General features: G+C 48.8%; 2 protein-coding genes across 2 annotated transcripts; one reads left to right on the top strand and one right to left on the bottom strand.

Moving 5' to 3' along the window:
- Positions 1-1,789: 1,789 nt before the first annotated feature.
- On the bottom strand, positions 1,790-3,400 carry N7446_014090 (DNA-binding domain-containing protein; the record flags this gene model as incomplete). Its single annotated transcript, XM_058522829.1, has 2 exons — positions 1,790-2,302; positions 2,669-3,400. 2 exons carry the CDS (start codon positions 3,398-3,400, stop codon positions 1,790-1,792), a joined length of 1,245 nt encoding a protein of 414 aa, XP_058364922.1.
- Positions 3,401-6,933: 3,533 nt separating this feature from the next.
- N7446_014089 (Protein arg-6) lies at positions 6,934-8,704 on the top strand (the record flags this gene model as incomplete). The annotated part of the gene is made up of 4 exons (XM_058522828.1): positions 6,934-6,936; positions 7,056-7,436; positions 7,477-8,279; positions 8,329-8,704. 4 exons carry the CDS (start codon positions 6,934-6,936, stop codon positions 8,702-8,704), a joined length of 1,563 nt encoding a protein of 520 aa, XP_058364921.1.
- Between the last annotated feature and the right edge of the window lie 4,343 nt (positions 8,705-13,047).

Genomic DNA, 13,047 nt, shown 5'->3' with positions numbered 1-13,047 from the left:
TTGGCGGTCACATGATGGGTATGCAAATACCATTGTGTGTGGCTTTCGACTATACCGGGTTTTGAAGGGTTGTGATCTCTCCGATCAACTTGACAACGCCTTTTATGTGCATAATTCAGATGGTTCATTCTCAACTCCATGGACAACGATAGATCAAGAACCGGTGGGTAATGTTCACTGTAAGTCACAGTGAGGAGATTCGGCAAGATTTTGGATAAAATGCTGTCGAGGAAAGTGGAGGTGTAGACCAAAGCAGTTTAGTTTGCCAAGTGTCGTGATATTTTTGTTTTTACTATGGGACTCTCCATATTCCGAGAATCGGGGACTTTCAACCCCCTGACCCTACTCATGTAAGCGAGGACACCCCAACGTGTCTCGCACATTCCGCTGATTTTCTCTTTTCCCTCTTTTCAACTAATTCAATTCAATTCATCTGATCTTTCCCGGTTTCGTTCCCTTTCGTTACGGCCAAGAGCAGGGTAGAAACATACTGTACCATTTCATGAAGGAACCAAATCCTTCGGCAGTGCGTAGATGATGCTGGTGCAAGATAGGACAGTGCCGAACGCCATTTCCGACATTCAGGTATAGTGGTGTTTCATAAGTTTTCAACCACCTCCGCTCTACCGCCTAGTTTTCCGCTCCACTCGAGAACTTGCTGGTATAGAAACGGACATAAAATAAATTTAAGGTCATTTACTGATTGTGTTCCATATGAAATCGAAATCAAGCTCCATCTACCAGCTCGAAAATCTAAATATTAACGCGTGGTGCGAGAAAGAGAGAAACTGAGATCCGAGTCAGCAAATATTGATCCAGCTGGACGTGGTAATGTGCTTTACGTTATTCATGAAGAATCCGCCGAGTGTACGCTTGAGACCGATGATCGATCAGGATCGTGATCATACCAGCTTACCGACTAGATCACTTCCAATTCTCTTCGGCAATGCGGTCACCATTCACGCCATGTTTTATTCATGTTCGTCGCACTCTCCGGCTGTCGCTTCGAGAAGCTGCGCTGGGTGCACCGGGCAAGTTCCCGTCACAAACCCACCGGTGACAAGAAATTGTACAGTGGTAATGAGAGACCCTTTGTGTAGACGGCGGGAGGTTGAGGCGCTCCTATGTTCAAGTGAAACAGCTGCCAACCCTAATTTCTAATTAAAGTACGGAGTACCTTATCCTCCACTGCAGTAATCCGAAATAAGAAATGGTATAGCCCGTTGATCACAGAGAAGAGCTGGCAGGGAAATTCCCAGAAGCAGCCTGGTGGTTAGCAAGGTGTCCCAGAAGCACAGTATCACCGCCCGCGTTGATCATTACTCGAGAAGCCTGTTGAGTTTGCGAGAACCTGAATTAATGCGGGTAACAGTGAAGTTGAGTCTCATTTCCGTCAAGTGGAGACCCTCTCGCCACTCTCAAGGTAGGTTGATTCACAGATAGTCCAGACCAGACCAAGCTGTACAAGGGCTCAAAAGTGTGCAATGCGATTTTGGGCGTCGTGCCCGAGCTAGCCGTTTCAAAGCCTGTTCGATATCCGGTTTGAACCTACTAATAAAAGTTAATGAAGTTATACACTTAATACTAACCGGCCCTTACATTTTTTACAAAAATTACAGACCCTCCTAACGGAGGGTCCGCCACCCATATGAAAGGGATCACCCAAATGACAGATTTTTCCTACATTTTACTTTCACCTCAATTTACTACACCACCACATAGTAAATTAATTAATTTAATAAGAGATATAGATGGATTAGTCAACTTACTACAAGAATACAAAAGCAATTTAATTTCCACTGCGTTTTTTGGCCCTTCCATGCTTCCTGATTTCGACCAATACCTTCTTCCACTTCCGCCTCGTTTTCTCTTGATCGGCTTTTTCGCTCAGTTTATATTCTTTTCGCTTTATTTCTTTGAGCTGGTTTGAATTCATGATGCTGGTAATCCGTACATGACGGCGAGATGCAACATACCGGGCGTGGCGAGCTCCCATGATAGCTTGTGTTCGATCGAATTCCCGCTGTAGGTGGAGAGCTAAAGTAGCCTGCGCCTCAGCACCTTTTGCAAGCTTTGCCAACCCCTCTTTGAAATGCCGAGTTGTAGGATCATATTGATTAAGCCGTAGGCTTATTCTTCTCACTTTTTCAGCGGTTTTTGGGGTGCTAAACTCAGTGTTTTGTGAGTTTATTGATGGTGTATTCGACCGGTATAGATTGTCATAGTATGGATCGTATGACTCTAATTCGTCGGTAATAAGCTTAGAATTAATAGGCCAAAGGCCTGTCAATTTAAATCCAAGCTTAATTGTATGCGGTTTGAAGGTTTTTCGACGAATTTCCCCTATGGAATGTAGGAATTCATCCTTTGAGAACTTGCGGCATCCAGTCATTGTTGCGGCCTCGACAACCTCACTATGCCAGTGTTTATAAACACTAAACACTCCGACATCGAGAGGCTGTAATACATGACTAGTATGCGAGAGTAAAAAGAATAAAATGATATTATTCTTCTCACAAAATTGGACGAATTGACGCGTCATATGGGCTCCAAAACGGTCGCATAACACAAGCCTTTTTGCACCTAGTGTACGGCCAATAGTCCACTTATGGAATAGCTGAATCCACTGGAATGCTAAGGTATCATTGATATAGCCGGTGTCAGTGACAGCTAGATGCTCATCTTCCTTAATAGCATCAAACCAGCGTGCTAAGGCTTGCTTTGCACTTAGAATAATAAGCGGCGGGCAGGCAAAACCATCAGCAGAAACAGCCTCCAAAACAGTCACAGATTCTCGGTTTGTGATAGATCCATTGAATAGCTTCTTTTTTGGATGTCTAGTAATGATAAATTGATCACGTCCGACACCAATTTGAAAGCCAGTTTCATCAAAATTGTAGATGTCTTGCTGGCATATACCGTGCTCAGTCACCACTTGTTTATAGTCTTGAAACCACCTCTCAACAACAGATTTATCAAGTGCAGCACTTCTTTCAACATCAAGAGCCTTCCTCCGTCGTACATAGTACTCAGGATTACGTTTGAGAAAACGTTTTAGCCAGTGGTCGCCGATTTGAGGGGGCGGTTCGCTCTCGTCATGGTGGTCTTCTTCGAGGATTGAATTGGCTGCAATAGCAATTTGACGGCGATTTATCGAGGCTCCGACCGTATCAAAGTAATTGATATATTCACATAAAGCCTGCTCTTGTATGGAATTAAGCCTCCGGCCATTGGGTTTTCTTTGAAAAAGCGATTTTCCACCTTTCCATCGCCGTCGGAGTCGACCTTCGGGGACCGCGAATTCTCGCGCAGTTTTTGCAATATTGGGTTTAGATTGCTCAGAGAGAGAGTCCATTGCTTTCTCAATCTGGATCTCTATTTCTTTATTGGTTTTAGGCATGTTAGGCTGCGTGGTGGAGGATCAATGTGAAAACGGTAAATTTAAAAAAAATCTGTCATTTGGGTGATCCCTTTCATATGGGTGGCGGACCCTCCGTTAGGAGGGTCTGTAATTTTGTAAAAAATGTAAGGGCCGGTTAGGCTGGAGTAATAAGGAAAGGATGGGGCACGGTGGGGATATAGTTGCCAGATGGCAGCCAATACATGTGTGCGGCAGTGCGTATTGGCTTACTCCTGCTGCACTGATTTGGAAACACATTTTGCCCCCCTAAACCGCTGCACCGGATTTAGCTTATCCAGAATCGACTTCACTTGGCACATTTCATAACCGAAAAATTGCTTTTTTTTTTTAAGAAAAAAAAAGTTCCCTGATTTTAAGGGCCTGTAACTCGACTGTTTAGCGTAATTTTCTGCGAGATAGGAAGCGGAGAGACGATTAAAGAAGCTCTGTCGGCTTGATAACTATTAGGAACTGTAATATCAAAATGTCTCATTAGAAAATCAGGTGAGGCATTTGTTTTGAATCTTGCTCTAGCTCCACGGTAGCACTGCAACAGGCTCTTCTTGGATTCCGTCACCGACCAAGCGTATCCATCCCCAGCCGATGGCTGTATCCGGACTTGGCTGGGAGCGACGACAAGGCCAAGTCAGTCATCTGACGCGAGTTACTGTAGTTTCGCTCATCATGCGGAGTGAAGACCATAACATACTAAAATGGGCTGCCAATGCCTCACAGCACTGTTGTCTGAAGAGGCGCGCTTCTCATTGCTTGTGAGAACCGTGATTGTATTTGATCCTTCAGACAAGGCTCAAACCCTTGATATATGTTCAAGCTAGGCGTAGAGATCATATGCCTCGACGACTTGTCGGCTGAAGACGATCTGATTGTCTTTCAGCATGAACACCCCGGTAGGGCCCACCGGTTACCGATGACCACAGTTGGCCGTTGGGAATTGTCGCTTTTTGCAGCGTTGATTTAACCACGACAATCATAAGCAATATTCGGCAGATTTTTAATTATAATCTAGAGAATTAACTCTTCCGACCATCAGTCCTCACCCGTTGCAGTCCACCCTCGCTCTCGACTGATTTATCTAAGTTCGCTTCTGCCGTTTGTTAGACCAGTCATGCAGCCCTTCCATCCGAACCACGGGTAATGCGGCCGCAGGATTCGGATGCTCTCGCGCGGGCTGATCTTTCCACGAGGTTCCAACCCTAAAAAGGCTTCGAGAAAGCTTGTCAACTTTGCACTAGGAAAAGGCAAGGTCCGCTGCTGGCATTTCACATCCACTCTCGCTTTGCTTTGGAGGACTGACAATGCTGACAAGTTCAAGCAGAGCCCGCCCCTAAGTACGTTATCACCTCGAAGTTTCTCCTTATTTATGATCCTGAGAAAGTGGAATGGAAGAGATATCTAGAATGAGCAGGAATACAACCATATAACGGAACGGAATGCCCCGAACATCTGCTAACAACCACATCTTCCCCAAACAGCATTCGAGGCTAGCAACGTCTCTAAGCGTGGCAAGAAGGAGACTAGACTGCTGTGGCCTTTTATTATCTTTCCGTATCTCTCATGCGCTAGACGATGAGAACGCCAAAAGATCGTGCTTATCTCCCGAGAGAGATCATTCTCCTCACGGCGGAGAATCTCAACCCTCGTGACCAATTATCACTCTTACGCGCCGTTCCTGACCTCGCCCAAGTCTTGACGTTCCGACACACTTCTGTTCAGGATGAAAATGGGAACACAGTCTTGCACCTTCTCGCAGAAGAAGCTGAGGGCAGACTGAAAGAGCTGCTATTAGCGAAGAATAGTACTCAAGTGGACCCGAAGAACAAGAATGGTCGAACACCACTATCGTACGCAGCTGGGTGCGGATATGAAGAAGTGGTGAAGCTACTGGTTGAGCGAGATGATGTTAAGGTGGACTTGAAGGATGACGATGGTCGGACGCCACTGTCGCATGCTGCTGAGGGTGGACATGCAAAGGTGGTGAAGCTACTGGTTGAGCGGAATGATGTTAAGGCGGACTCGGAGGATAACGATGGTCGGACGCCACTGTCGCATGCTGCTGAGGGTGGACATGAAGAAGTGGTGAAGCTACTAGTTGAGCGAAATGATGTTAAGGCGGACTCGGAGGACAACGATGGTTGGACGCCACTGTCGCATGCTGCTGAGGGTGGATATAAAGAAGTGGTGAAACTGCTACTGTGGCGGGATGATGTGGAGGCAGACTCGAAGGATAGTTATGGTCTGATGCCGCTGTTACTGGCAGCCCTTTGTGGTCATGAAGAAGTGGTGAAGCTACTGGTTGAGCGGAATGATGTTAGGGCGGACTTGAAGGATGAGTACGGCTTGACACCACTATCATTGGTACGGGCAGAAGGGTGCTAGGGCTTCTCAACTCCCTTTCGTAAATAGCCAGCGAAAACTCAACCAGATGTACGAGAGGATGTTGCTCATTCACTGAGGTTGCTTACTAGTAAATATATGTTCGGTGCACAGCAACTTTGCCAGCATTAGCGGCACCAGTGAACAGAACAGCAACTGATTCCGCTTTGTATCTTTGCGCGAGGTGAAAACTGAATTTATAGAATAGCATCATTCCGTGAACAGAAAGTGCAAGAGCTGGGCTAAAATCAAAAGGTACTGACATTTCACAAGAAACAGCTTTGGCAATAGAGCACCTAATGTATTCTTTTATCAGACTAGTCTCCCATTATATAGCCAGAGACGGTACAAAGAGGTAGAGACCATGCTTTGACGAGTTCTTCACGGGGCAAGAGAAAGTACTAGGCCTTGATCATGAAGGGACATTGTACTCCAGAAAGTACATGGACAAGGCCTCTAGGCAGACCTTTTCCTTAGAAGTCTTTCGGATCCTTTAGTACTAATTAGTATCAACCGTCCATAGTGGGTTAGTCCATCAGAGTTTCCACACTATCTCCGTGGATCCCATCCGAAGCTTGGCATATTTGAACACTAACCAGCCCCCCGCATTCTATTCGGGCCAAGTCAGCTTCCTTCGGGACTTCGGGAACGGCCACGAACGACGACCGCCTCCTAGTGTTCGGACATCCTATCTTTGCACCCGATGGAAAATTGGTGGCAAGCCTAGACCGGGGACTGATTACCCCAACCCTACTGTATCTCAGCATTGTCAACGCTGGTTGGTCTCTGCCTGACCCGAAGCACTGCGTGAGAGAACAGCTGCCTGCCACGGCGAATTACGGCAGCTTGCTGAGGGGCCTAGGTGTCGTGACCTTTAACCCCTCCACGTTAATTTGCCAGCCACCCGGTTCAGATTGGCTCCCGTCGCCGTCAGGTCCAAAAGTCTCTTGACTCGACACGAATCTGTGAGCCCTTGTCGGAGTTTCTCGTTCATAGTCTCCTCCTGCCCATGTCTCAGCAGCGATGCATACACCATCCATTCCTGCGGCTTCCCGCATTCATCCCGGCCAGACTTTCCGAAGTTGATATGCCTAGATTACGAGGTGCGGAGCTATGCAGAAAAAAATATTCAGGTCCCCATGGTTAGTAGTGTATGCGCGGCTCCTTCTCCTCCTCTTCTCCCTAACACCCTCTCTCTGCTCCTCTCAATCCGTACAAAATGAGGACGTTTCCCTAGCGACCTGCTAATTATCAATTAAAGCTGCCGCGTGTTGGTGATCAAGATGCTGTCCCATCACTCCGCGCTAGCTTCCACCAAGCCCCTCCGATCGCTGTGTCGACTCCCCTGCGCCAGGGCCGACCACACTCGCGCGCCGCCGGCCCTCTCCTGAGCTCGACCCGGAGCACCGTCGTCCATCTGCGGAGCAACATTGGTTCCAAGGACGAGGCCCAGCAGTACCTGTCCCACTTCACCTCCGTTTCCTCCCAGCAGTTCGCCGTTATCAAGGTCAGTGGTGCGATTATCACCAAGCACCTCCAGACCCTGTCCTCGGCCCTCGCTTTCCTGAACCATGTCGGTCTTTACCCGATCGTCGTCCACGGTGCTGGTCCGCAGCTCAGTCGCATGATGGAAGCCGCCGGTGTTGAGCCCCAATTTGAAGGTCCAGGTCACGGATGGCAAGGCTCTGTCGCTGGCGCGCAAGCTCGTCCTGGAGGAGAACATAAAGTTGGTCGAGGAGCTGGAGCATATGGGTGTCCGTGCTCGGCCTATCGCCGCTGGTGTGTTTTTGGCCGATTACCTGGACAAGCTCAAGTATAACCTGGTGGGTAAGATCAAGGGCGTGAAGAAAAGCCCTAGTGAGTCGGCCATTGCGGCTTGCTGGCTGCCCATCCTACTCCCATGGCCGAGAATCCCCGATGGCCAGATGCTCAGTGTCAATACCGATGTGGCTGCTGGTGAGCTAGCCCGCGCTCTGCAACCATTGAAGATCGTTTACCTCGCAGAGAAGGGTGATCTGTTCAATGGCGATACCAGCGAGAATATCTCCGCCATCAATCTCGACGAGGAGTATTGCCACCTGATGACTCAATGGTGGGTCCGTCACGGAACTCGCCTGAAGATCAAGGAGAGCAAGAAGTTGCTGAGCGACCTACCGCGCTCGTCCAGCGTGGCCATCATCCACCCTGCCGATCTTCTGAATGGGCTGTTCACCGACTCCAGTGCCGGTACGCGGATTCGCCGAGGCAACAAGACCGACGTCCAGGCTTCTCTGTCCGTGTTCGGCGAGGGGCTGAAGGATGAGGTAATCCGTGACCGTGAGGGTCTCGATGCTCGTGCCGTTGTTGACAGCTACGCCGAGGAGTTGGAGGAGTGTGACTTCAAGATCTACTACGATAACGCCATGGACGCTCTCGCTGTTGTCCTCCCCCCACCACCTCAGGAGCGCTCTTCGATGGCCCACCTGGCTGCATTCACCATCACCAAGTCAAGCTAGTTGGCCAGCGTGGACGACAACTTGTTTATTACCCTCAAGAAGGACTTCCCCAAGCTGGCCTGGCGAAAACCTGACCTGGTACTTCCACAAGGCCAATGGTAGCCTCAGTCGCGACGGTGAGGTTCTATTCTGGTTTGGTGCCGAGAATGGCGATGAGGTCAAGCAGCTTGTCCAGAAATCCACCCAGCACGGCAGCCGGATGTTCGGTAACTCCAACCTGGAGCACCGCCTCCACCGAGCTCACGAGGCCGCCATGAGGGAGCTGTGGGGCCACGCGGGAGAAGGAGCGTGGGGGATCGGACCATTCGAAGATACTGCTGCAAATGGCTTTGGGTGCGAACTACTGCTGGAGCGCGGAGCCAATGTCAACGCCGAGGGTGGCGACTACGGAAACACCCTCACAGGCCGCGTGTAACATCGGACACGATCAGATTGTGCACTGCTGCTCAAGGGCGGAGCCGATGTCAATGCTCGGGGTGGCGACTATGGAAACGCTTAGTCGTTGTCGCGGCTCCATTGCACTCTTGGCCCCTTTTTGGCTTGTCGCTTGAACTGAATTTATTTAGTAAAGTACAACGTAGTTCACGCGTGATATTACTAGTAAAAATACGAAGCTGGCCCTACGTTCCCTGCCATGAAAAGGTAGTGTGCATCCACGCGCATCTTTTTGCGGGCTAATTTCTCGCATCCCCGACAGTACAATCGAGGGCAGATACTTAGTGTGTTCGCGCTAACGCTCCACAGAGTCCGGCATAAGAAGTAGTCCAAAATCTTTTGAGGTATGAGTTCTCGTCCCGACGCAGCTGTTTAGTAAGAACCTTGCTCTGTTCCAGATCCTAAGTTGCCTCTTACTATTCTATATAATGCCAGATTCTCGGCAGGCCACTGCTGATACTTTCCTTACCCTTCTGGACCTTATTGATTCACTGTTGATTCAGGAAAGCAGAAGTTCGAACATGGCAAAGGATCCCAAACCTCCTCGGAGTAACGCAGACCTCAGTTCTCACGGAGTACAACGGCGTGCTGCACCGTCATCCTATTCCGTTTGTTTTACTGGTTCAAAGTCTAAAAATAGACGAAAGTCATGCAGACCAGACACGAACTCACACAGAGAGCCGGTACGCCAATGGATACCTTTTGGGTCGTCCTGCAATATGACCAGAACAGCCCCGGCGGCACCCCTTTTCTTCGAATGTACTGTTTACTAACCTTGCTAGACATACTCAATTACGAAGCCGAAGAGAAGAAATGACAGAGCGTCGCATAGAAAGTGTCTCCTGGTGATGAGCAATATTGAGGAGGAGTTTCAAGAGGTGCTTGAGGAGAGAGATGGAGAGAACCACGGTCTTCCTCAGTTGCTGGACCAGATCAAAGCCGAGAAAGCGCAAAAGAGTTCGGAATTGCAAATCGCTGTCACGGCAAGGGATACTGCATTAGCCGAGCAGCAGAAGCTCCAGCGTGAGATTTGGCAATTGCAGCAGCAGGTGGAATCCACGAACACCGCTCTGCAAGATCAGGTCCCGTGGAATGATATACAGCTGGTGTTGGATCAGGCACACGCGGAGCTGGTTTCTGCGACCACTCGATTCTGGAGTGCAATCGACGCCCTCCAGAACAGACGACTGGCAACGTACTTGCCGGGCTCCGGAATGATCCAGGCAGAATGGCCCGATCAGGGCGGCGTGGGTATGCTTGGCCACGATATGCTCCCCAGTATCTCTGAATCTAACAATGACCATGTCCCGGGTACTCAACCTGAATTAAGCACAACCAACTGAAACGACTAGGGTGCGTTGGTCTGGAAGGTCCTCGCTTTCCTGCAGAAGAAGATTTCCACTGTATCCGACGCGCAGATAGTTCTTGAAGAAGCATTTTGCTACGTTCTGATTATATATGTCCTGTGTCAAACCGTGAGTGCTGTAAATTCTGTTAATTGCTCTCAAGGGCAGAGCTACGTGCTTTCGTAATTTGAGCACGCGCAAGCACCTGCGCCTCGATACAGTATTAGGCATCACACCGTTCAAGGCCGAGACGGTAGATATGCTTTAGAAGAGAGAAAATACCTTGCCACGTTGGCCTGTGGATTTGTTACTCACGTGGTCTCCCATGCCGTAAAAGAATCGCATTTCTAATGGTCAGATCGAAATATCGCTAATATCTGCGCTACGGGTTTCGTGGAGAAGCCCACGCTTCTCTTGCGCATTATAGTCATTATTTCTTCTCAGCGTTCTGCCAAAGCTTGCCGTAGTATCCTGGTCCAGCCCAATTAGAAATAGCAATTGCTCGTTCAGTGGGATATCGCAAGTCGAGATGTCGCGCTACTGTGCGAGCATCAACTGCTAAGGATCGAACCTTGCTACATGTGTGGGATTCTTGAGCACTACTGTACTTTAGCTTTCTTGAAAATTTCATCACTTATACAGACCGAGTACAAGCATAATGGGCCAGGAAAGACAAATCAGCTGCAGTGATGGAACTAATCAAATATTTAATCTACTCCGCAACATATATTGGCTCGCGACTATAGCCAGTCGGTTCAGAAGAACCATCTCGGCACAGTACATATACCAGTCATAGTTTTCCGTCTGCACAGCTAAGGGAAGCACAGATAAAACACGAAGACCCCAATTCAACAACAAATGATACATCGCTCGCCATGGCATTAGGTTGGCACTGAGTGAATCGACGCTTATCCAGTGACCGTCCAATCCGGCGTCAATGATGAGCGTGTTCATATTCTGCTGGTTGAGCTGCTGGTCATACTGCAAGACGAATACAGAGTGATATATTACTCTGATATACATGATGTGATACCCAAGTAAATCAAGGTTGAATCGCATCACTGCTGCCGACGCAAGGATCGGCCGATCTTCTGGCCCTCTGTAGCTTTGTTTGAACCCTGCCTGGTCCCCTTCTGGATCTCACTTTCGACGATTGCCAATCGACCGAAAATGTCCGCCAGATCGTTGCGAATGGTTTCATTCCAGGAGGCTTGGTCCTGCGATGAGCGCTCAATAGACCTGCGAAGACAGTTAGCGCTTTACATTGTCACCCAAGATGGACCACAACTGACCGCATCCGGTTATCTAGTCTAGATGTTGTTAGCAGGCCAGTCTTGATTATGTGCTTGATAGGATTGTACTTAATCCGTCAGGCATTCCAGAGCAACCGAACTGCCATCTCCGGAAAGCTGAGTCTGCCCGCGTGGTTCCAAGTCCCTTTGGTGTCCAAACACAGTCTTCCGCTGTCGTACAGCTTCTTGCTCACTCTCCTCGGCCGAGGTGCTATTGTCCTGGTCGACAGAGTCGTGTTATTCCTGAGGGGATGAATCGTCCTCTGTGGTATCGCCTGTAGCGGATCTGGATGGACTACCAGTATCCACAGAATCGGAGGACGACAAGGACAATGCACGTTGCAATCGGCTTCGAAAGTTGTGTCGTCGAGGAGTGTGCGAGACTTTCCGAATTCCGCCCATACTTGGTTCTGAGTTACGCTGGGGTGAGGAGTGGTCCTACTTCTGGTTTTCTGTTGTAGGAGGAGGCGCTCGGGTTTTATAGCATGTTGTATCGCGGGATCAGGATTGGCTGTTTGCTTGCTCGCAATTGAAGAGAGGACCGCAAGTGCACGCAATTTCATTCCTACTTTCTACCCGTAGATATCTATTGCTGAATCTGCACATTTTTTAACAATGACTCACTAAGAGGCGGATCAGACAATAGAATTCAACAATGGGTGAAAAAACGGGAAATTGTCGACAAGAACGGACTCTTGTGGCCGCGTTCAACGTTGTTAATTCTCAACGATGTGCGTTGCATCAAAAAATGAGGGCTTGTTTGGGTCAAATCTCATAAACACACAGAAGTCAATTTTATCTGCCACACTTCAATCTTTTAAACTCAACAACCCTACATCTTCAAGTTTACTTTCTGCAGTTTTCTTCACCTGTTCTGACCACTTCTGCCAACTACCCAAGCATAACCATGTCCCCACGTAACGCTTGCGGCTGGCCAGAATGGGAGGAGAAAAACCTTCTTCCATGGTTGGATGCTCATCCGGAGCTGTCGTGGAAAGCTCTCTCCGACGCATATTATGAAGAATACCAGGTGCATCGAAGCGTTGAGTCTTTACGAGGAAAAAAGTACCATATCCTGCGGAAGCAGAGTCGCACTGGTGCCAAATTTCCCCCAAATCCAAGCAAACAAAAGCAAGCAGGCGCCGTACGGCGCTCCGTGGTCGGTAGCGCTTCACGGTCGAGTCTTTCGGCCAAGACACCTACGCAAAGGAACATTGACAAATGGTTCCAAACAATTCTAGCGGCCGACCCTAACCAGCCCGATGACAGCAAAACGCCAACTCAAACGATCCCAATTTCAGGTACGAAACACTTAATCGTCTCATATTACACACTGACCCTTTGTCACAGACCGCTTGACGCCAGCACCGCTTCCGTGCCGGCCTAAAAGAACACGTTCGTCATCCTGGAGGTGGGACTATGTGCATCGTGTCTGTGCTGCTAGGAAGCTGAGATACCGGCGAACAGAGCGTGCACTTTAGCAGCATTTATCGGCTGGAGCATTACATTGCGATGTCCAAGGAACAGAGGCCAACTACCACGATACACTAGTCCAAGTAAATGTTACTATAATAAAGGCGGTGATCAGCAATGAAGCCTCAGCATGAGGAATATAAGCGTAGTTGTATATCGTTTCATGTATTCCGTAGAGGTAGTAGCAATCGCCCTTCTTTGGAATGACAATA

Source organism: Penicillium canescens, assembly GCF_028828765.1.
Source record: "Penicillium canescens strain IBT 15451 chromosome Unknown utg000012l_segment0_segment0, whole genome shotgun sequence".
NCBI lineage: Eukaryota > Fungi > Ascomycota > Eurotiomycetes > Eurotiales > Aspergillaceae > Penicillium > Penicillium canescens.
Note: the sequence above shows the minus strand (reverse complement) of the source record. Positions and strands in the feature narration are given on the sequence as shown.